The sequence below is a fragment of the Rhinatrema bivittatum genome, chromosome 7 (genome assembly GCF_901001135.1).
Source record: "Rhinatrema bivittatum chromosome 7, aRhiBiv1.1, whole genome shotgun sequence".
Lineage (NCBI taxonomy): Eukaryota > Metazoa > Chordata > Amphibia > Gymnophiona > Rhinatrematidae > Rhinatrema > Rhinatrema bivittatum.
Window position 1 is genome coordinate 65,789,920 of NC_042621.1, and position 24,659 is coordinate 65,814,578.

The 24,659-nt window shown below is 45.8% G+C and overlaps 1 protein-coding gene across 1 annotated transcript in view; it reads left to right on the forward strand.

Annotated features, from left to right (window-relative positions):
- The first annotated feature begins 805 nt into the window (after positions 1-805).
- Positions 806-24,659, forward strand: part of GPT2 (glutamic--pyruvic transaminase 2) — a 30,850-nt gene continuing 6,996 nt past the window's right edge. Inside the window, exons 1-10 of the mRNA XM_029608467.1 lie at positions 806-1,387; positions 10,777-10,866; positions 11,208-11,316; positions 12,652-12,785; positions 13,660-13,903; positions 19,052-19,131; positions 19,910-20,046; positions 21,315-21,489; positions 22,130-22,285; positions 23,152-23,264. Of these exons, the coding sequence (XP_029464327.1) occupies positions 1,124-1,387; positions 10,777-10,866; positions 11,208-11,316; positions 12,652-12,785; positions 13,660-13,903; positions 19,052-19,131; positions 19,910-20,046; positions 21,315-21,489; positions 22,130-22,285; positions 23,152-23,264 (1,502 nt within the window). The 5' untranslated portion in view covers positions 806-1,123. The remainder of the gene's footprint in view (positions 1,388-10,776; positions 10,867-11,207; positions 11,317-12,651; positions 12,786-13,659; positions 13,904-19,051; positions 19,132-19,909; positions 20,047-21,314; positions 21,490-22,129; positions 22,286-23,151; positions 23,265-24,659) is intronic.

Genomic DNA, 24,659 nt, shown 5'->3' on the forward strand with positions numbered 1-24,659 from the left:
TGAATCTGATTGTTTGCTTTTTACATGATATACTTGTGCATTTATAAACTGCAATAAAGATAAAATAAATTCAGATTAATAAGGAATTTTAAATTCTAGTAAGTGCTTGAAATAATTGAGGTCAATTATTTTAAAGTTTCATACATGATGCATAATGGCTGTTGCAAACTACCGGTACTTAGAAAACCTTTGTAGGGTGCAGTATATGGCATTATTTATCAATAAGAAAACAACTAGTAGGTCTCAGACCTGCATGCCTACAGCCCACCCATGTTAATCTTGTGCCCACCCAAAAAATAAATTCTGGCTACGCCACTGCTTTAAATAAAAACAAATGTAAATAAAAATGGTCAGGAAAATTCACATAGACTGCAGTGCAGCTAAAAATAAGTAGAGGAAAGTGGGGATAAAGAGATGAATGCCAAAGCTATTTTGTTTTTGTCGCTCCCTAAACATCCCACGGTTTGTGGTGGATGGATGGTGTGTGTGTGAGTGCAGCCAAGCTGAAGGAAGGGGATATAACATGGGACAGAGCCTGCGGCGAGCCCAAGCTTCCGTAATCCGAGAGGCCGACAGCTGGCAGGCGATCATTTTACACCCCGGGGAGGAGCACGGGGACGCACCCCCCCTCCGCTCTCCCTTTCACACCCACCAGCAAGCATCAAGGCAAAAACTCAGCCTCGCTGCATTCCGGGACTTGTAGTTTCTGCGCCCGTGGCCGCCGAGCGGAGGCCGCGTGCTTGAAACTACAGCTCCCGACGTGCGCGGCGGGGGCAGGGCCGGTTCCTTCCTGCCACATTTACAAGCGCTGCTGGGGCATAAGAGCAAGTTTGAACGGGAGCGAGAAATGGCTGGGGCGCTTGGCATGGACCCGAGGTGATGCAAGTGGTGGGGGTGTCTGCTCGGCGTTCTTGCTTATTCATGCCGGCGGCTCCCAGGAGGCGGGTTTCCCTCTCCCCCCCTCGGATTTAGCTCTCCGAGGTGGCCAGCGGCTGCTTCACTTGCACCATGTCGCCGGCTCGTCTTCCAGTTTAGTGGCATCGATTTCTTTCCCTTGCACTGGGCTAGCGCAGCTATTTTTTTATTTTTATTATTTTCCCGAAGGAAGCCGCTGGTAAGAGCCATGCATCGGCTCCGGGTGTTGGCCAGGCAGGCTGGGGCTAGCCCGGGCTTGGCCGGAGCGGGGAGCCTGGGCCGGCGGGGCTCGTCCTCCGGGCAGGGGGACCTGCGCTTCAGCACGGTGGCCGAGGCGCGGGCGGTGAGCGGGAAGAGCCGGCGGAAGATCCTGACCCTGCAGTCCATGAACCCGCAGGTGAAGGCGGTGGAGTACGCGGTGCGGGGCCCCATCGTGCTGAAGGCCGGCGAGATCGAGCGGGAGCTGCAAAACGTGAGTCCCGCAGGCGCCTCTCTCTCTCTCCCTCTCCATCGCTGGGTGGCGGGGGATTCTCTCGGCGGCTCTCGTGGTTTCTTGAGCGCAGAATCGTTTCGGTCTGCCTTGTGCCCGTTGCATCATCCTGGCGCTCTTCTCCCCCACCCCCCATCTCTCTTGCTTGGGCGCCCGCTGCAATAGGGGAACGAGAGCGAGGGGCAGAGTGGGGGGGGGGGGGGGCAGATGTGCTAAGCATAGGCACAAGATGGGAGACACCTTCGGGCACATCTGGCCCGCTTTACTTAGGTGGCCTTTTTTTGGATATGATCGTGACGATTTTTTTTCAAAACTGTGTGCAGATGGCTATTTCCCTTTTGTGTGAAACTTCAGAAGCGGTGGTGGGGTTGCAGTCAGCCGGGGCATTACAAAAGGAGCACATGGGCGAGAGCCTTATTCGTTGTCAAGCGCAATAAAAATGAACGCAGCTGCCTTCTGCTTAAGTCTGACGGGCGAGGCAGCGGCGCCTCTTGTGCGGTGCCATCCTGGTCTGTACCACTTCCAACCCCTAGCGCTGGGCGTCCTGAAACGTTGCTGTAGGCGGCGAGCCGGAGCCGATGCGCCCAGAGACCTCATTATCAGAGGACTGCACACAGTGCTAATTAGTGATCAGCAAGGTGCTTGTTGTGTCTTTATGATTCATTAAAGAAAGAAACCACAAATTATTTATTACTGCCTGAAACATTAAGTGGGTAAGGTGTGTGTTTTTTTTTTTTTAAATACTAATTTTCAGAGCCGATATTTGTGCTTTTTAAACTTATCCTACTAAATCTGCCTGTGCACACACACCTGCTAAAATGTGTACCGAATCTTTTTCTTAAATGTATATGCATGCTTCTTAAAATCAAAAAGGTATGTGTGACAGTACAAACTCCCCCTGAGCATTTCTGGTCAGGCCAGGTAAACATGTGATTACATGATGTGCACACAAGTTCACCTGCGTATTGGCTGTCCAGGTGAGCAAAAGGCCATGTCAGCATGTAACATCCTGTTTGTTTACTGCAGAATTCCCTCTGAAAGTTACTCCCACTATGGCCGTGTTAGATGGCCCACAGAGCTCCAGTTTTGCATCTTTCAAGTCTCTCCCAAGAACCACAATTGAGGTCACTTGTTGGGGAAGCAGAATATCAAATGTCTATAAATAAATCAATAGCATCTGGAATTGAGTGCCTTAAGCAATACTTGTTTTTGCTGGGAGTTCAAGATTAGGCATTAAATTTTTTATCTCATGTCCACCAAACCCTATGCTATGAACAAGCCATAGTCCCGAGGCTCTCGCAATAATCAAATTATTCCAGGGTGGATTAATATTAAGGATTTTTTTTTTAATCCTCCGTGAGGAAAACCTCATTTTCTAATCAACTTTTCTATGCGTAGTTGGATTGTTTTCTTAAAACCACAGTCCTATTTGATGTAATCATTAAATCATTTTATAAGAGCCTTTACACTGTTTGCTAAATGTTTTTGCCAGTTAGGCTGATGCAATAAGTTGCCATTTGGCAGAGGGCAGTTTAACCCTCAGTTGTGTAGACTTTACTGCCACTGCAACAAGGAGTTTGGTGTACAACAATCAGGCCAATACAGGACGGTGCACTTGGCCGAGCGCACAGTTAGTCCCCGTTTGGCCATGCGTTTTTGACGTGCTGTTATTACCACTTATACAGTAAGGGGTAATAGTGCCTGGAAAACACGCAACCAACCCCCCCCCCCCCAAACTAATAGCGCTCATCACGTGCAAATGCATGTTGATGAGCCTATTAGGTAGTCACCCGCAATACAGAAAGCAAAAAAGTGCGGCCAAGCCGCACGTTTTACTCTCAGATATTAGCGCCTGCCAAAGGCAGGAATTTAATTTCAGATGGTACCGGGCAAGTGTACAGAAAAGCAGAAAAAACAGCTTTTCTGTACACGCTCCCAACTTAATATCATAGCAATATTAAGTTGGAGGCCCCAAAAATAAAAAACAAAACAAAACAAAAAAAACCTGCCCGCGGGTTGGAAAACGGACGCTCAATTTTGCCAGAGTCTGCGTTCCGAACCCGTAGCCGTCTGGGTTCGACAACCGACACAGGTAAAGTTAAGCGTCGGCTGACAGCCGCCAATAAGGAGACGCTAGGGACGCACTGGTGTCCCAGGCCCTAATTTAAATACTGAATCGCGCGCGTTGGGAGAGCGGGTGCTCGCCTGCGGACTTTACTGTATGGGCCTGAATGTGTGTACGTATCCTTGCATGGAAATTCCAAGAATTTGCTATTTGCCTGACTCACTAAGGCATTTCTCCCATTCTGTGTCTATGGGGGGGAAATGCCTTGATGAATCAGGCCCTCAGAGAAATACACTGGCTTACTGTGTGTGTTTCTTAGTGCCGAAACTTACACTTAGTTTGAGGTGGAGTAGAATTTGCAGGGCTAATGGTGGTAGTTTATAGGGAAGAGTTGGAGTGCGGTGCAGGGACTTTGTACTCAGGATTTTCTGTGCACAAACCATTTTCTAAGCATTAAAATATGATTTGTGCACAAAAAATGCTTTCTGTGCAGGAAATTACTTTTCATGCACATAAGCCGTGTTTTCTACACACAAAATGAGTTATGCACAGAAATCGTTTCACTGTGTGCGGAGTCTTTTTAGGCACATTTTCTGGTTTGTGCTGTTTTTTTCTTATTTTTTTTTTAACTTCCAATGCTGAGGGCAGTGTAAGATTTTAATCTTACATGCAGGCTGATACAGTACAATGCGCTCCAGAGCATTGTACTGTTAACCAGCGTTTGGCCGCACGTTTTAGATGCGCTAGCTTTACCCCTTATTCAGTAAGGGGTAATAGTGCGTCAAACGCGTCCGCAACATGCAAATGCGTGTTGATGGCCCTATTAGTTATTCCCGCGCGATACAGAAAGAAAATGTGCAGCCAAGCCACACATTTTAACTTTCAGAAATTAGCGCCTACCCAAAGAGAAATCTCGGCACCGGGAAAGTGTACAGAAAAACAGTAAAAACTGCTTTTCTGTACACCCTCCGACTTAATATCATGGCGATATTAAGTCGTAGGTCCCAAAAGTAAAATAAATAAAAAACATTTTGTAACTCTGCTCGTTGGTTGAAAACCGGACGCTAGTTTTGCCGGCGTCTGGTTTCCGAACCCGTGACTCAGTGGGTTTGAGAACAGTCGGCTGTCAAGCCCACTGACAGCTGCCGCTCCTGTCCAAAAAGAGGCGCTAGGGACGCGCTAGTGACCCTAGCGCCTCTTTTTACTGTGGGCCCTAATTTGAATAATTTTTTTCTGAATCACATGCACAGGAGAGTGGCCTGTGCACACACTGGGAGAGGGGGCGCGATTTACTGTATCAGCCTGATGGTTTACCTTACATTTTAAATCAGATAAAACAAGATCCAAGAGCAGAATTGTCTACACCTTTCCTGCGGTGGATAATCATTTTATTATAGCAGCACAATCATACACTAGATATATTATACTGTGTGTTTTACATCTTACATACTGTTTTTGTTTCTTGTTCATCAGAGTATATCACTCTCGTTGCAAAGATTATGAAATGAATATTATGTCTAGCTCCCTGCTAACTTCAAACACGTTGCCAATAAACAACCAGGCTTAAAGTAGTAATTTAGCCACTTTATATTAGGCTGATAAGGAGTGCTTGAAGATGTTTCAGGGACATCTCAGGCTCCTGCTATGCACTGCGGTCGGATAGTCCTTCAGAGAATCAGGGTCTTTTTCAGCACGGAGGGCAGATGAAAGGTTAATGCCACAATCTCAGGGCAGCAGGTCCAGAACGTAGACGCAACTTTGTTATGCAGGCAAGGACGGGGCGAAGATGGCTTGCCTTGCCAGGGCGTAGGCGAGGATGATTCAGCAGCTGCTCCAAAGTTAGTGGAGTAGGGCTGGCGGAGCTGAGTGGCAAGCCCAGTCTCAAAGCTTGAGTGCCAAGCTTACGAATGCATTGAAGTTCTATGAAACAATCTACTTCCTTCTTTAAAAATTTCTTTGCAATGAATACATTATTCAAAGAAGCTAATTGAATTAACACAAAGAGGAAATTTCTTTGCCCTTGTAACACTTTGAAAGGTATTTTTGAAAATTTTATATATGGGACACTTTCCACTTGAGTGGTAATTGATAAGCTTGCGAATGTGGCATTTGCGTGTGTGGCAGCGTGGTCCCATATCTGTAAGTTCAAAGTCCTTTTCTTTCTTTCTTTGGACTTCATACATATGCATCTGCATATGATCCAAATGTTGATCTTGGTTGGATTTTACCACAGTTCACTTGGCATGGGATTGGTGGGCTTACCAGCTAAGATGAAGTCATATCGAAGTATATGCATGCAGAAATGCTGGCATGAGTCAAAATACATTTGTTAAACAATAACTAGCTTCATTGTGAGATACAATGCTTGGTCAAGACCACAACTTAGCAAATTTTGAGTCCGGTGGTAACGGCAAAATTGTAAGGTGAAGACAGTTGCATATTAACTGTGGATATCCGGAAAAGCTGGCTTGTTTGTGGCTTTCGGACAGGAGCTGGCCACCTCTAGGGTAGAGATTGAGCCCCCAGCCTGGGTGATGGTGTTGGGCCAGCAGCCTTTCCATGTGGGGTTCTCTGCCTGGGGCAGCTGGCTCAAGGAGGAGGTCAAGTGGTCAGTCCAATCATTTAAGATGAGGGCCATATGCCTTGCCCTTTTCGTTTGCTTCTCTGTTCAAAGATCTGGCAGTGAGAGTGATGTCTGTCACAATGGTGGCATATGTGAATCGACAGGGAAGGTCTGACTGGATGATGAAGAAATAGAAGTGTAATCTTACCTAAGAACTTCTTTCCTTGAATGCAGTCAGACCAGTCCAGAAGCCTTTTTTCTTTCCAGGCTTCGATGCAAGCACTTCAAGATTTCGTAGGTGGTTCTGCATGATGAACCCTTTGGTAAGATTGTATTTGTACATAGTTTTTGATTTGTATTTTATTTGGTGAGCCCCCTTGGTTCTGGGCAATGTTGTAAAATTGTTACCTTAAAGCTTACGTGCACTAGGCCATGATGTGTTTTTTTGCAGGAGGGGTTCCCCCCTGTCCAGGGGAGGTGTTGCCATGATAGTGGGTCTCCTCCCCTGAAAAAACATTGTGGTGGAATTGCCTCGTTTTTGGGTTTTTTTTCTCACAGCGAAACACTGCAGGATAAAACACACATTATTGACCCTTTATGCATGATGGTGGCCCCCAAAGCATGGGGCCACCATCTCCTTAAAGGGCTGACCCTGCCTGCCCCCCCCCCCCCCCAAAAAAAAAATAGGCTTGAAGTCTAAAAAGTGGGAGGAGTGAAACCTGACAACCCCTCCCCCCCCCACCCCCATTTACCCCAGGGCTATAAGAAAAATGACTCTACTCAATCTCCCAAGTAGGCCATGACTACCAAATTCCCCCACCCCCAAAATCCATAAAAGATCTCGTTGGCCTGTAGTGAGATCTCCCTCAGTCCCTCCAAGTATAAAAAAAAAATGCGTTGGTCTCTATTGGGGAGGCCCTTCCCTCCCGTACCTCAAGTATGAAATTCCCTTGCCCTACGCCTGGTTGGCACCGTATTGAAAAATGGTGCTGACCTGACCTTGCCTCAGTCGCATGTACCATTAGGAAGGTTTCCAAATAAATACTACCTGGGTAGAAAAGTCCCTGCTGTTTGAGCAGCTGGGGTTCCAGGAGAAGAGAGGATGGACACAGAAATGAAAACGCAGTCCTACGTGCATCCTCTTCTCATCTCGCACAAACGCCCCTGGGTACACCCTTCTTGCAAAGCAGCTACCTATACAGCCACATTACCTTTAGTCTACCATGCCCTTGGCGGTTTGCTCACTCGGGGATCTAGGCACGTAACTGCGTGATTTTTTTTTTTTCCTTTTATTAATTGTCCTCTTCAAGAGTAATTTTAAAGCCATTTAGCCACGTAAACTGGCCTGGCTGGCAGTAGCCCTCTGCCCGGCTAGCATACCTGGGGAGGGCGGGGAGCAGGAGAACAGCTCACTTGGGTGGGATTTCCAAAGGTACACGTGCTATTTCACATCTTCTTTGCCGTCTGCACGAATAGCAGACTCTCTGTGTGCAGGAGCTCTTAGCACACGGACGTTACCCTAGTTTATTAAAAGTGAAACAAACATTTAAGTTAACCAGTTACACGAGCCATCAAAGTGCACTTGTTTCTTATGCACTGAAAGCCAAATAGTAAAATAAAGAACGTTGAAACCAGTACAATCCCTAACCATATTTACAATAGTAATTATTGCACAGATACAGTTTCCTTATTAGAAGACTAGTGTTGAGTACTGTTCACCACTAGGCGTCTCGCTCCAGGCGAGAGAGAGTTTTTGTAACTCTCCCAAGTCACGATAAATGGCGGTCGATGTTTTAAGGACACAACCGATGCTCTGCTACCCGTTTGCAGAAGTTCATGCAGAGGGACCCTTGTCATTAAAGTAGCTGTTTGGCCCCGTTAAACATGCCTTCCTGTAAAATAAAGTATTCCTTTTTATTTTTGAATGATGGTGGGGGGAAATTGTTGAAAAAGAAAAGCCTCCGGTAATATCGGGACCTTATAACCAGCATTTTTAGGAAGATATCGTGTCACCTTTTAATCCATAAGTGTTGGGTAAATGAACAGGCCCGAAGGGTACGAGTCAGTACCTGTGACCATTTTTGCATCTTCTACATAATTCTGTGGTGGATATACCAGCCCCATATGCTGGGGCCTGGGAAATGTTTCCTCGACACACACATTATGTACCCTAGTTAATTTTGAAAATTAGCTGCAAGCACGTGCGATAAAAGCATCTGTGGGCTTTCCAGTAGCCTGCAGAGTTGCCTCCTTTTTGGCAATGCTGACCAATTGTCCTGCCAATAAAGCTTTCTGAATGTAAATAAATGAGATGCAGGACCCTACAAAATGGCACTTGTGGTCTGAATTTGAGCAGGCCCTTCTGTTTACATCATGTTCTTCTCTTTCTTTATTACTAGAAACCTTTCAGAGCCACATTTCAGTAGGTTATAAATTGGCATTAAAGTTTTTGATATGTGCTCAAAGGCCCAGGGTTTCAGCTCGGCCCATCAGGCTGTTTTGAAGAGACAAAAGTGTGAACTCTTCAGGCTCTCGCTCTCGCTCTCTCTCACTCTCTCTCAGGATTCAAATTGCAAATCATCAGTGATGAATACACTCAGGGGAAAAAGACCGTACTGAAAAGTCTCTTTTTTTTTTTTTTTTGGAATAATTATTTTATTTGTGCCTTCAGTGTGTTTTCCACACTAGACCAATCTGCGCGAGCAGCTGTGTTTTGTCTCCTTCCTTGTGAACATCTGGTTGCAAGCATTTAATTTTATCGACTATTCAGTAGAAGTAATTGTCTCGTGTGTATGGGGAAACTGCTACCCTGGCAGTGCTGAGCTGCAGCGAATCGCAGTGCAGTGACGCAGCAAACAGGGATATGCTCACGCCCAAGAAATGGCCGTTTACCCAGGGAGTCTGCAGGAGGCTGTTTGGGGAAGGCATAGTAACCCAGGACAGTGGTTCTTAACCCAGTCCTAGGGGGCACAACAGCCATTCAGGTTTTCAGGCCTATCCACAAAGAATATGCATGAGTTTTATATTTTTTGCTTTCCCTGTCCCCTTGTATGTAAATCTCTCTCGTGCATATTCATAGTGGTTATCCTGAAAACCTAACTGGCTAGTTGAGGACTGGGTTGAGAGCCATTGACCTCGGAAATGCCAGCAGGTAAAGACCAAAATGGCCCATTCTCTGCACCCATTTGAGAGATTCTTCAACCTTTTTTTTTTTTTTTTTTTATAGATGTGCACATAAATTCCCATATACAACTCATCGCCAGCTTCTCCTCACTTGTCTTTTTAACCCAGACTCTCAACCCTCTTCCTTCCTCTGCCATTAGTATCTGCCCCAAGCGTGCCCAAACTCAGTTGCCACCTCTGCCAGTGATTTCAGGCTCTCTGCCATCTTGGTTTTTGCTTCCTAGAAGACCCATACTTAAACCAAACAAACATCCAGGCCCCCTTCTATGCTACCAAGCTTTGCAGTGATTTTCCACAACAACCAAGGTTAGTGAGGCTGCTGTAAAACAGCTGGCGCTGACTGAAGTGTGGGTTTCAGCCATGGTCTCTCGAGTGAAAGAGAGGACGTTGGCTGACAAAAAGTTCCATTATTGGTTGCTTTTTTTGACAGTTCCAAGCGCAGGCTCTGAGCCGTGAGCTTTGGATAATCTGTCCTTGGCCTTATGAGGTGTTTGTGTTTTTTTTAATCATCTGTACGGTACACCTAAGTTAATATCCTGCCACCCAGTTCAGTTGCGGACATCACGATGACACGACGGTTGCGAAAGCCGGAGGATTGATCCGCCTGCATAAGAATTGAAGAGATTTGTCTTGTGAAACGTGTTTGTTCACATTGCTTAACTGTACGCAGATGAAGTACAGGGAAACTAAAGCGAGAGCCATATGAAATGCGATGCCAAGGAGATTGACTGACTGTTTTTTGTATAGTCTTGCTAATACTTTCCCTTCCAACAACTAAAACATGTTTCTGCTCAGATTACAAATCATCATCCCTGTTCCCTCTGCCCCAGAAAATAATTGTCTTTACTGAGAGAATAATTCATGATGGTTTTGTAAATGTGGGACTGGGGCTCTCATTCCAGCCTGCTAAGTTTGTGTTTGGTTTTTGGTTGTTTTTGTGTGTTTGTGGTGTTTTTGTGTTTTTCCTTTCTTTCCCTAATTTTCCCCATGCTTTGATCAGAGTGTATTCTTTATTTTATTTGCGGCTTTTATTTGCTGTATAGAGTGCGCATGCAAAGGAAGCGAGTAACTGGGGTAAGGTTTCTGTGCATTATGGTCCTTAAAATACTCTGAGAGACTCTGACCCCTTTTTTTGGGAGAATGGTTAAATGATTGCTTACATCCTCTTGCCCCTATGGGCTTCTAGTTCAAACTAAGCCTTCCCTGGAGCCTCAGTTTACAACTAGCACGGGGGGGGGGAGGTGGTGTTGGTAGTTCCCCCACTTTTAACTCCCGTCTTGCCTAGCCCTGGTGTGACGACAATTGTCAGACCGCAGCGTTCTCTGGACCCCCCCAGTATCTGTGCAGGCCAAGTCTGGCCCAGTAGGCATTGCTGTGGGGGCAGTAAGAGGGACACTCTTCTTCCTGCCCCCGGGGGTTGTGAAAGACTTAAATTTTTTTTTAACCTTTTTTCTTTAGATATCTATCCATTTGGGATTTTAGAAAGCTTGATTTTTACGTTAACACATCTTGTTTCGAAACTGTTTGCTTTAAACATGACTCTTTATCTTCTGTCAATAGGGGATTAAAAAGCCTTTCAGTGAGGTCATCAAAGCCAACATTGGCGATGCACATGCCATGGGACAGCAGCCAATCACCTTTCTCCGTCAGGTAACAAATCTTTTTCTTTTTAAAACAACTTCCTTATAATTTCTCAGCTGTCGGAGAGCGTTAGTCTCTACCTGTTCTGCAGGAATATTTTCATCCTACCATGGATTACAGAAACATAATGGTGCACAGCATAGGTATTCAAATATAGGTTATTTTTCTAGGAAACGAGATGTGCAGGTTTATGACCAGAGTTGCCACTTCCTCCAGGTCAACGTTGATCCAGGCCTGGCTCAGCCCTACTGCATGTGTGGAATTGTAGCCTTGATGTCCCTGATTTTATAAACAGTCATTTGTGGTTGAGCTTATGCTAACACTTCACTTTTTTTTTGTGTGTGTGTTAGGTGGTTGCTCTTTGTACATACCCAGACCTGCTGGATAACCCAAATTTTCCAAAGGATGCCAAGACTAGGGCCATGCGGATTTTGCAGGGATGCGGCGGATATAGCCTGGGTGAGTGAGCGGCTTCCTGATGTGGGTTGGGAGCCCGGCTGTTCCCTGTGCCTCTTTGCTTAGCAGTGAACGCATAGGTCCCATTCCCATGAGATGAGGGTCTGGTTTTTGTTTTGCCCTGAAACGGAGCTCACAGTCCACCGCAGAACTTTTTCCGTATGTGTGCACGCAACGTAAACCGCTGCAGGCCACAGCGGAGAGTTGTGTGTATAAATAATTAAAGATAAAAGATAAGGACTTGTATCTAAATTGAAATCCACAACAGGCATTCTCTGTCGCTTCCTGCAAAGTACACCTAATAACCCAATAATGAAAACATCATACATAATCTTGTAATCACATAAAGTAACCTTAATTTCAGATTGTCTCTTTATCACAGCAGAAAACTGAAATCAAGTAAATCAGTTAGAAATTAAGTAGGTTTGTAACATTATTTTAGATGTAGTAGCTGTGGGGGAGAGTTCCACAGAGCGGGGACTGCAGTAGAGAGAGAGCAGGAGGAAACAGTTCCTGAGTTTCGACTGAATGAGCTTGGACTGTTGGCACACCCAGATCATCTCTCTCGTGGGACCTGAAAAGGTCATTTGCCCATGGGAAAGAATTCATGGCCAGGACAGGTAATTCACGCAAGGACTGGGAGCCAGCAAGGTGCCCTGAGTGCAGCAGAAATATATGTTCATACGTGGGGAGCCCTGAAATCTGCCTCGCTGCAGCAGTCGGTAAGAGTTGCAAATGCCCTTAAGAGGCGAGGCTGGTAAACCAACATGCAGTGCAAGACGACCCTGCAGGGACTGTAACATCAGCGCTTGTAGCACAGTGGAACTCGGCAGATGGTAATTGGATGGGGGGGTTTAAGGTTACTTAAGATGCGTAACTTAATAGAATCCAAAGCACACAACTGACTTGATTTGATTTGTTAAAAGTTTACACCGGTGTCGGGCTGAAACCTGAGACTCTTCACGCAAGGGGATACTGGTAAAACAGTATTTTTCAATTTGAATAGATTTATGGGCCAACTAGAATTTCATACTTGGAGATGTTTAAGGCCGGTCTGTTATGTTAACCATTGTACGGTGGATACATAACAGGGACCCGGGGGGGGGGGGACAGATGTGCCACATCTGTGGCATTCCAGTGTGCACCATTTGAGCCCAGGGTCTCCCGCCCAGCACAGTAAGGGCCAGGGCTTGATTTGACAAGGTCTCTTCCCATGGACACAGAATGGGAGAAAAATCCTCTGTATCTGGCCCTAAACGGCACCGCTGCCTTGCGGGTTTAGATGCAGAAGTGGGAAGCTGCTCTGATCTGGGTGCATGGCCTTTTCCTTTCATTCAGGGTCCTACAGCGCTAGCCAAGGTGTGAACTGCATTCGGGAAGACGTCGCCAGCTACATCGAGAGACGGGATGGGGGTGTTCCCGCAGATCCTGATAACATCTACCTCACCACAGGGGCTAGTGATGGGATCGCTGTAAGTACTGCAATTTTTTTTTTTTTCCTCCCTGTTTATTTTCTGTTTTGCTCGTTCCTCTTGACCAGGTGACTTCACGGGGCAGTCAGTGCTGATTGTGTCCCCTTGCATCCTGGGACAGTCCCCCCCTGAGGTTGATTATGTACCATCCTAATAGAGAAGGGGATAGCAATGAGGACCAGTTGGAAGGTCCAGGTCTGCACAGTTGCCTCCCTCGTTGCCTCTCCACCACACCCATATCCTTTGCCCAACCTCGCAGCTCTGTTCCTGTCGCTGCACTCGCGTGGCGGGGCAACCTTTCAAAACTGTACGCTTGGATGCAAAGCCCGTAGGTGCTTCTTATCCATGGGCTTTGCATCCATTCTCAAAGGGAATGTGCCAGTGTGTGTGTTTTTATTTATTTATTTATTTTAAATGGCCCAAGGAGAAAAGTACCTGCAGAGATTTCAACCTGTTTAAAGCACCCCATGATTTGAAAACACAGAACCGTGCTTGTATATCTATTTTTGTAGACCGCTTAATACGGTTCTCCGATTTTTAGGCAGTGTAAACAAACGTTAAGACTGCCTACCTCCTGCCAGCAAGATCCCCCCCCATGCATGCTTCTACTGGGGCGAGGGGGTGGGATTTTCAGACACCCAGTGTGGCTGCGTTGATGGCTTTTTGAAAATAGCTTTCCTGGTCTGTCCTAAGAATTACAAATCCATAGACGTGATGGGGCAAACCCAGGACTGGCCCGGTTTGACGAGCGGGTGCTGTGCGGTGGTCCTGAGTCCTGGCTGATTAAAGACACTCCCCCCCCCCCCCCCCCCCCCCCCCCCCCTCCGCACAGCTCGGTAACAGCAGGACCCTCTTGTCCCCTGCCCTTCTCCAGAGTATTCTGAAGATCCTCGTGTCGGGCTGGGGGAAGTCCAGGAGCGGAGTGATGATCCCGATACCACAGTACCCCCTGTACTCGGCAGCCATCTCAGAGCTGGACGCCATTCAGGTGAATTACTACCTGGACGAGGAGAACTGCTGGGCACTGGATGTCGGAGAACTGCGCCGAGCTCTGAACCAGGCCAGGGAGTACTGTAACCCGAACGTCCTGTGCATCATCAACCCCGGAAACCCCACAGGTCAGTTGTTCATGCCTCCTGTCCGCCTTCTCAGGTTTTCGGAGGACCGCATTGGGCTTCAGTGCTCCTGTGTCGGTGCGTGGTGATTATGGTGTAACACCATGCACGTGCATGGCAGCATTTTACTATAAAAAATCTGTTCTTACCCTTCACAGGTGATGTGTTTTTGTTTTTTGTGTGTGTGTTTTTGTGTTTGTTCTTGTGTGTGTTTTTTTTAAATGTTGGTGGTTCTCAATTATCTGGGTATATGGTGACTCCTTATTGGGTCCAGTGCTCACCTGCTCCTCCTCCCTCCGAGCATCTTCTGGATCAGCTAGTGGGGGGGGAAACTGGAGCAAGGCAGAGGTCCAGAGTGTTATACTAGTACGTGGAACCAAGGCCGATGGCCGCTTACCTTGAGTAGTAGAATAGGCCAGGTAGCCCAGCAGCGAGACAGGATCCAGAAAGGGTGGTCCAAGGGTCAGGCTGCAGGTAATGCAATCCAGTAACAGTCCAGGTCGGGGCAGGCGGCAAGCAAACAGGTACCAAGGCAACGAATCCGAAGGCAGGCAGCAAACAGAATAATCCAGTAGCAGTCCGGGTCAGGCAGGTAGCAGGAACACAGCAACGAAACTCTCCTAACACACTTGTGGCCGAAGCAACACAGGAGAGGAGAAGCTCCCTTTAAATAAGCCAGATCTCCCACGCTGCCCGGCGCTTCTGCTGACGTCACAAGGGGGCGTGGCCGAAGCCCCGACTCGCGTGGAGCCGAGCCGCAGGGAAGGCCAGCGTCAAGGAGAAAACGCCGACGCTATCGGCAGGTAACACAGAGGAGACTGTCAGAACTAGAGAGCCAAGCATATGTCCTGCTCCTCATATAGTTCTGTGTAATAGTGTTTTATGCCCGTAGGGTTGCATTTCAGCCTTGCTGATGTGCTGTGCCGAAATAATATTATACTACAGCAGGGGTTGGGTAACCTTCGGTTCCTTGAGGGCCATACACTGGTTGGCTTTTCCGGGTATATCCCTGATAAATATGCAAATGAGAGATTTTCAAGCACTGCTTCCAGTGTATGCATATTCATGAGCATACAGACTTGGAGGACAGGAATTACCTTTTCCCCCAGACTAGACAATCCAGTGTCCATAGCATGATTGTGCAGGACTATTTTACACACACAATCCACCTAATGTGACATCAGTCGTTCTAAGTAGATTGTAGCCTATTACATACCAAATGGATCTCAGTTGAAAGACGTCCTTTATAGACACATCTTCAAACATACTAAATGCTTTCTTTTGGAGCTGGAATAAGCAAATGGGACTCTAGTGTACCACATGTTCTGTGTTCTCAGGCAGATTTTACTTTCACCACGTTCTCGTTTTATCATTTAAATACTGAGTTAGTAAAACAGTTTAAAAAAATAAATAAATAAATTACAGAAGCAGGGGGGAATAAAGAAGAGGATTTATATTCAGATAACAACCAACGAGGACTGAATTGCACAGGCTGGATAAACAAGCGTGGCAGTTACTACCCCTAACCAATTAAGCTAGATACTTCACTTAGATGCAGCTCCAGCATTGCTCTCTACATCAATGGCGGGGGTGGAAGGTAACAAGAGCCAAAAAGTTACTAATAAGGGCCAAGAGTAACACAAGTATGAGAGAGAAAAAGAAGTGTGAAAGCTTGCTGGGCAGACTGGTCTTCTGCTGTCATTTCTATGTTTCTATAAAGCCACCAATGTACACAGAGGTATGTAAAATAAGTCACTGGACTGGTCTTTACTCCAAAGAGCTTAAGTGACCTTACCAAGGTTATACAGTGAGTTGTGAATAAGGAAATTGTGCTGCAAACCTAGCAATTGCAGTGCTTTGATTTCTGACCACGGTTGTGTACTGCCAGTGCAGCCAAAAAAAAACCCCCACCCCCAAGAAGCTCCTGTGACTTTCTGCTGCGTAAGACTGGATCTTTATTTCAAGTCGGCAACTTGATCGGACTACCCAGATACGCCAAAATTGGCAAGATAGCTTTTTGACAGTCAGAACCAAGCAGCTGCAGATTACACCAGAGCTGGAAGTGATGATTGGTGTCAGGAGAAAACAAGTAATAGGATATCAGCAGAGCAACTGAGAAATTTAGGTTTAGAATAAAAAAACAAATAAAGGCTAGGAGGAAACCTAGAAGGTGGGGAGAGTACATGTCTTCGGTTTAAACTCGGCGAGGATCCTCAAACACAGCAGCAACTTGTTAGGAAGAAGGTGCAATCTGTCTCCAAGGAGAGAGTTGTGTGTTTTTCTTCTATCATTCTGAAGAAAGCAGCGAGCAGACCCCATCAGAAGGGATGTCACTGCAGGGACTAGTCACTATCCCCCAGGACAGTGTATCCCTCCTGTTTCTCGTAGTTACGATGGCTGCAATTTAATTTCAAAACACAACAGCTTGATCCTAGAACACACTCTCTCTTTAGTTTCAGCTGAAAATGTTTTAACCAGATAAAAGCGTCTTCAAAATGCTGCTAAACTGATGTAGCCCCAGCTCCGATGCTGGACATGGGAGATGAATTCCCATGGTCCTCTCCATCTTTCCTTGTATGTGTGACAGGAACTCGTCCTGGGGCCCTCTCCTGTAATCACTGCTTCCCTTTTAACTGATTGTCAGGTCGATCCTGTAAGGCCGCGGTAATAACAGTGCGGCAGTGTCAGGCGCACCCTTCCTCCCCGCACGCACAGTTCTCTTCACTAACTCCCCGATACTCTCCTCTAATCGCATGCAAATGCATGCCGCGGCTTTAAAGCGGTAGGGAAGGGTTATGCCCGCGTAACCCATTTTACTGTATAGGCGCTTAATACAGCGCCTATACAGTAACCAGGGTGCGCTGGTACCTGTCATTTCAAATGACATTTGAAATGACAGGCACCATGAAGTGGAAAAAAAAAATACCAAAATATGTAAAAACCTGAGTGTTCAAAAAAAAATAAATTTTTAAATACCTGTCGGAGGGCCGCGTGGGTCCAGGCGGCGGCGGCGGGAGCCGGGTGGTCGCGTGTTAAATCTAGGCCGGGTCCGCACAGGCGCGCATTCATTCATTCAGGCGGAGCCGGCGGCGAAAGCCGCCGGCTCCTCCGCCTGGATGAATGAATGCGCGCCTGTGTGGACCCGGCCTAGATTTAACACGCGACCACCCGCCGCCCGTCTCGAACTAACGCGTGTCCCCCCGCCGCCGCTGCCGCCTGGAACAGGCGCCCACCCGCCCGCGGCCTAGATTTAACACGCGACCACCCGGCTCCCGCTGCCTGTACCCACGCGGCCCTCCGACAGGTATTTAAAAATTTTTATTTTTTTTTCTGACAGGTTTTATGTGTCCCACATTACATTTTCTCGATCATTTCTGTATCGCTTTTTTTTTATTGTGTTTTATTGTTTTTGAGTGTCTTAAGCGGTGTCGATGGATTTGTTACTAGACTCACAGTCCTAACTCCTACTAGGGGGAGGCGGTAAACTAACACGTTACGGCCGCGGCAAAACAGTGCGTTACTAATGAGAACCTGAGCACGCGTTACGGTATCGGAGGGGAATAGCTAATTCCTTCATTATACAGCTAATTCGTTCATTTACATGCCGGGTGGGGAAGGGTTACGCGTCTGTTTTAAGAAGCGCTACGGACGCGCGAAACTGGAGACTGTATCGCTGGTTTGCCTTACACGTCCGAATTGTGCGCAGCGAGCTCGTTACAGACTAGAAATCTTCAAATGAATGTTACTGTATCGAGCTGTAAGTGGGTTCTTGGTGCTTTTTGTAGAACTGCTGACGGTAGAGAGAGCAAGTCTTGGCACTGTTTCAGCTGGTGACGTGACAGTTTTTTATATTTTTATTCTCAAGGAAGTATCAGTCTTTTTTTTTTTTTTTGTTTTTTTTAATTCCTGAAAGCTTGGCCTACTTAGCTCCACCTACCACAGCGAACCCAAGTGCATTTGGGCAGTGTCTGGCTGATCCTTATCAGAACCCCAGGCAGCTGGCATGCTGAGACGTGTACACTAGAAATGCAGCGTTTAACTGGGAAGAAGGCATTCAGTAATGAATAAACAGGGTGTGCCTGTAGTAAAAAAAAAAGTGCATGCATTTATCCCAAAAATGTATGCAAGTAAAATTTAAAAAGGAGACCAAAAGAGGGAAGTCATAGAGCCAAGAGATAGACACACAGTGATATTTCAAAGAATCTAGCGTGTGCTGCTGCATGCCAAAAAAAAAAAAGAGAAGATTATGGAGTTGTAATTGAAAATCTGCTGCAGGGTTATACGTTACCCCCTAGAGTTCCTTTTTATCAGGATAGAAGGACCATTAAAGGATTTGTTAGAATCTGGGATTTGTCAACTTCTGTAGACTGGGTGGTTAGGGGAGATAAGATCTTCAGCTCTTTAACGAACCACACTATCTCTTCCTCTCAGCCGTCATAATCCCAGCCTTTAGCCCTGGATATCTTTACAATTCCTAGGGAAATTTCAAAGCATGTGAGAGACTAATGCATGCATTTTTTTTTTTTTTTTTTTTTTTTTACCTGCTCTCAACTCTTCATCAAGCAGAAAGAAGTAATTATAGCTAAAGTGTGTGGTTGGGACGGAAGGATTATGCTGTAGTTCAGAGTTGCTGTAATCTTTCAATCAGCGGTGCTAGCGCAGTTCATTTTATAAACACATGTTTGCAGGTGCTCCTGACTCGAAGGAAATTAGGAGTGCTGATTGGGATGCAAATGACAGAATTGATCTCGAGTGGAAACCGGGAGTTGGTTTAAAAATAGCAAATGTGATTCTGTGTTTCCATTCCCTGCCCACCCGCTTTCCCCCTCCAGCAGGGAATCTGAAAAAACAGACACTTTTTTTTTTTTTGGCCTTGCTGAAATCTTAACCTTGTAGAACAGTGTAACTGATTCTGGCCTAGGGTTGCCAGGTCAGCCCAGGGAGCTTGATCCAGGCCTGGTTTTGTCCCACTGCATGCTGGGAGATGTAGTTCCTCCTCTCCTTAGGGAACACGGAACTACTGCTCTGTGTGCGGGGGAACCGGATCATCATCCTCTTTTTGGGTTGATCTGGGAGAAGTGACAATCCTGTTCTGGCTTCAGAAATCGGTAGTGGGCTGAAAACCATGATTTCTGATGTTTGTCCTTCTAGGTCAAGTGCAGAGCAGACGGTGCATTGAAGATGTAATTCATTTTGCGTGGGAGGAGAACCTCTTCTTGCTGGCTGATGAGGTAAGACCGCCTTAAGGTTATAGCTTCGTGCTCCTTACAGGCCCCCTCGCGTCTGTCATTTTGGTGACAATCCCAAGTGTAGGATGGTGACGCGTGAGCTGGGACAGTCCTACCTCAGGCCTCTTTACCAAGACTTTAGAACTCGTACAGTACAGCTTGGATTGGGGGGGGGGGGGGGGGAGGGTGAGCTTAGCTTTAATGCTCCTACTTCCCAACCGCATTAGGTGCGCAGTCGCATTATGAACACTGCTAAAGCAGGAGATCAAACCTCTACTTAAATATAAATAACCGCGGGCCTTTGTGGCAAGATGGCAGCACCTGGGACCGCCACAATCGTTTCAGGCGAATGTATCGTGACTCCCATCTGTACAGGGAAAAGTTGTGACCTATCCCTTAAAATAAAAATACTACAGTGTGTGTGGGATGCCAGCTCGGAAAATACACGGGGTAATATCTAATGCCTCGCTTAACATGGGGGTTTGCATAGAGGAGCCCTAAACTGTGCGCACGGGTATCCTTGTGTCCGTGTGCGCGTCTTTCACGTGCCAAACTCCTCGTGAAATGGAGAACGAAGTTGCACGCGCAGAGTGCGCCTTAAATCGCGTCGGCCCGCAAATGTCTACTCTCCCTCGCTGCTGGATCCCGTCTTTAAAAATTCATTACGTGCAGCCGTTTACATGTTAGACTTCTCAGTGCTGACTGTGCAGCTTGCAGGATCTTGCAGTTTGCATACGTGTGTGTGTGTGTTTCTTTTTTTTTTTTTTTCCTGGCTCTGCAGGTCTATCAGGACAATGTTTATGCAGAGGACTGCCAGTTTCACTCCTTCAAAAAAGTTCTGTACGAGATGGGACCAGAGTACTCCAGCAACGTTGAGCTGGCCTCCTTCCACTCCACCTCCAAGGGCTACATGGGCGAGTACGTCTCCTGCTCTCGGGCCCTCTTCTTTCCACACTCGTTACGTTTCAGTTGGTGTGATTTATTGCACCTCACCTTGCTTTTATATTGGCCTTTAGGGAAGGTGTGTTTTGTGTGTGTGTGTTTGTTTTTGTTTTGATTGGGGGGGGCAGCCAAAAACTGAACCTTGGATGCCAGGCATGGTGGTTTTTTACGAAAGCCTTTTAAAGTGCAAGGATGTCGTCCTTCCTCGCTTCATACACCTTGTTTTAGTGCACATCGGGGCGCACCCCTGTACAGATGGGAGTTCATTTATTCCCAGTCCGTCAGCAATCGGTGGTTCCGGATCGTTGATGGCATGCGTTACCCCCATTCAGAGGGCAGGAAAAGCTGCATTCATGGAAAGTAGGTGGTGCTGGTGTCCGTTAATCAAATATCCAAGATTATCTGAGACTCTTTGCTGCTCGGGAGGGAAGGGGGGTGAGGCTGGAATGAGCAGAGCAGAAGAAAACTACTGTGCTCCCTAATTCAACCCCTCCCCAGCATTCCTGAGCGAGATGTGGGTTAGCTGAGCATTTTGGATAGTTGAGGGCCTGATAATTGTGCTTTTTTTTTTATTTTAGTTTGCACCTGCACGAGTGCTTTACCCTACACTTGTCAGCATCAAGCTTCACATGCCACTTTGCCTGGGGCGAGTTTCAGAATTCTTCCTGCAGTACTAAACTAGAAACTGCATTAAGATCTGGCTTGGATGCAAGATACTATATAAATATATATCAGAATTTTTCATGTATTTATCGATTTTGATGTAGTTTTTAATATGCAAGTTCCTTGGCTTCTGCTCTCCGTTACCAGGGTCACGTTTGGGTGGTGAAGGTGAGTTTTTGTTTTTTTTAAGTGCATACACAAAACGAAATCTTCAAATCTGTTTACCACCCCCCTCCCTTTCTCTGGCCACAGAAAAAGGAGGTGCAAAGTCCACAGGAACGTTTGTCACTGAATTCTTCCATAATCGCACTTTTTAGAGGGGAAACTTACATGCGTTCTCGTCTTTGAAAACTGTGTACCAGATCCACGGGTATAACACTGTCTGTGGACTTTCCACTTAGGCAGGTTACTGAAAATTGCTCCTATCCATCCCCTCCCCTGCTGAGAGCTTACAAATTTTGGGGTTCATTTTTGTTTACTTTAGAGTGAGTAAACAATTCCAAGTTGATATTTGCTCAGCAACATTTAACTGCTGTTCTGACTCTGAATCTGCTTTTTGTTTTCTCTGGCACCTCTTTCAGATGTGGCTACAGAGGGGGATACATGGAGGTGGTTAACTTGCACCCGGAGATAAAAGAGCAGCTGGTGAAGATGCTGTCTGTCCGTCTCTGCCCTCCTGTCTCGGGCCAGGCAGCCATGGACGTAGTGGTGAACCCCCCTGGTCCTGAGGAAGAGTCATACGAACAGTTTATTAGGGTCGGTCTTGGTAATCTTCCCTCTAACCCGTTCCAAACTTCCCATCACAGTGACCGAGCAATTGACAGCTGGGATAGGGAAAGCAACATATAGTGATTATTTAAAAAATATATATGTACCTCCAGCTAATAAACTTAATACAACTCCCACTGGAACAGCATAGGCCTTTAAAAATAAATTTATAAAAAATAACATTTTGACAAGATGGTAGACAGTATTATACTCTGAAACTGTCCTTTTTATAACTTTGAGTAGAAATTTCCTTCCTGATTTATCATCACAAAACAAGAATTGTTGCTTTGCGGGGAGGGGAATGTAATATTGGCTCTACAGACCTTTCCCGTATGGCTTTTGACAGTGTTTAAAGTTCAGCATCTGCATTTATAACGTTAACATGGAACCATCTGCTGTAGACAGGCCAAAAAAAAATTGCGATTATGGATTGTAATCCTAAGCCGCAGCAAAATCTAGGCATTTGCCTTGGCTGATTGTGTTAACAATTGCAATCCAAAATGGTGAAGAGAGAAATCGCTGAGCTTTAGCCCAGCACGCTGGCTGCGTATTGCTTCCTTACCCACTGATCCCGCCGGCTAATGTTACGCGAGCATGACAGGATCATTCCTCTGCTTCACTTTACCAGGAGAAGAACACGGTTCTCAGCAGCCTGGCGAAGAAAGCCAAACTGACAGAAGAGTTATTTAACCAAGTGCCAGGCCTTCAGTGCAACCCTCTGCAGGGGGCCATGTACGCCTTCCCCAGGATCTTCCTCCCTCCCAGAGCCATCGCAGCTGCAAAGGTCCCGTATCTTTCTTGTAACTTTATTGCTCTACATTTTGTCGTCGTCCTGGCTTTATTTGATGGCAGTTGCTTAGAGCAGAGGATTTTTGCTTTAATGAGAATTAAGATCCAGTGTAAGGGGAGGAAAGTGGGACGGTGATGTGGAGGATCGTTGTCAAGTCGTCTCAGCAGTGTTGGCCACCAAGTTGTTCGTTTTTTTTCCAGCAAGACTTGGGCTTGAGTTGATGCAATGATTGAGTTGCTAGGAAGCAGTGCTTTGAGTGTTAAATGCCCAAGAGTCTCCTGTCTTTTTTTTTTGTGGCTTATGTACCTGGGGAAAAGGCTTCTGTACACCCTCCTTATTACTTTCCTGGGGTAATAGAGAGAAAACTGAGGGTGAGGGAAGAGGCAGGTGGGCAGGGAAACAAATGCAATGAAGGACAGCTTGAAGAAACCAAACTATTGTTGAAATTCATCGTATTTGGTGCTGCTTCTTACCGGGATAAAATCATTTCTTTTTTTTGATCCTTCTCACTTAGAGAATTTTCTTCTTGGTAAAATTACTGGGAGTTAATGTTTCTTAGATCCTGTGTCTGGAATTTGTTGGCTTAGGGGTGTAGGCCAGATGGAGGGGAGAGGGTCCCAAGTTCAGGGATATCCCATGGAGGATTGGTTACTACTTTTAGATTTCTCTTTGCATAGAATGTTTCCCCTCCCCCATATCGTGGACTTCTCGCGACGCTTGCTCTATGGTAAAAGCCTTGTCCTGTTTTTGTTTCTTGCTATGCAATGGGGAGGAAGAGGGTGTTTTTTTTTTTGTTTTTTTTTTTTGAAATGTACTAAACCCCAGTATTGAATGCAGAAAACTCTCTCTTGTTTCTTCAGGATCTCGGTATGGCCGCTGACATGTTTTACTGTATGAGGCTGCTAGAGGAAACCGGAATCTGTGTTGTTCCTGGCAGTGGATTTGGTCAGAAGGAAGGAACTTACCATTTTAGGTACGGTCTGTGTCTCTGAAACAAAAGGTTCTTTTTTTTAAATGTGCCCGGTGATTTATAACAGGATAATCTTCAGGTAAGTTACGGGTGAAATTTGTATTATGGAACCTTTTTGTTTAAAAGCTTTGTTGTACCACTCGGAGGTAATTTTGATTGTTTAATATGTCCGTAACGCCAAGCCAAACCGGAAGGCTTGATAAGTTTGCGGGACTCCGCTCATAATGGTACAGCAGATGTGTGGTGACACAGGAGACCTACTACCGTTCAGTTTATTACACGCCTTTCCACCAAAGTGCCCAAAGGGAGTTACAATAAGCAATAATAAAACTGCATAAAAATAAGAACATGGGGAGTGCGACGTTCTGGATAGCCTCAGTTCACCCCCCCCCCCCCCCCCCCATGCATTTTTCTGTGGCAGATGTGCCAACTTTGCTGTCCTCCTGCACCCCTGCAAATCACTCGCCAACTTCCAAAACTACAAAAGTCAGATGCCCTCCCCGGGCACCAATGCCACAACACAATTTCCTACAACTAGGCTTAGCCACTCCAAAATTTATAAGGGGAGTATCCCACGCGCACAAACCACAATACACAGGGACCTTGAGCACAATCTCCTAACCCTCTCTGTTCTGCTGACCTGATACTAAAATAGACATCCAAAATGTAGAACATAATCAAAACTAAAAGCATTACTAAAAGAGCACATAAAACAACCAAATTCAAAACACCAATAAGGAAAACAAAATAAATCAAGGCACAGAGACCCTGATGAATCCAAAAAAGTAATCAAGCCTTCTGAAGTAAATATAAATATTTGATACAATAAAGTCTTTCAAAGAATATATTTTATTGGCTTGATTTTCAAAATGACTTGTGTGCATAAATCAGTTTTGTGTATAAATGTCATTTTGAAAATCAGGGCCCAGTGTGCTTAGAACTGTTGCATACAAGTCTGTGGTTTGTTTTTTTTTGTGCATTTTTTTTTATATGCACGAAGAGGCATCTGGGGTGAGAGTAAAGTTGCAACTTAACGTGCATGCTTTTAGCTTTTTAAAAAGAATGGGCATAAGCATACACATGTAAGTTGTTTTTTTTTTTTTTTTTTTTTTTTTTTGTTTTTTTTATGCCCTCAGAAGAGGAGGGATATATCTTGTCAGAAATGAATGTGTGCACATACTTGACCAATTTCCTAAAGTATTTTCCACACAACTCGCCTGTGCAAGTTTGCTTTGAGAATTCTTGGCACAGTCTGTATGCACAGTGCACATGCAGACTCTGCCGCTATGCGAGATGTTTGAATATTAGTCCTTTAATGCATTTCTCCTCAACTATTAAAAAAAAAAAGTTTTTGGGTGCAGTAGGACTGGGGGGGGGAAAAAAGCCATGTTCTTTTAC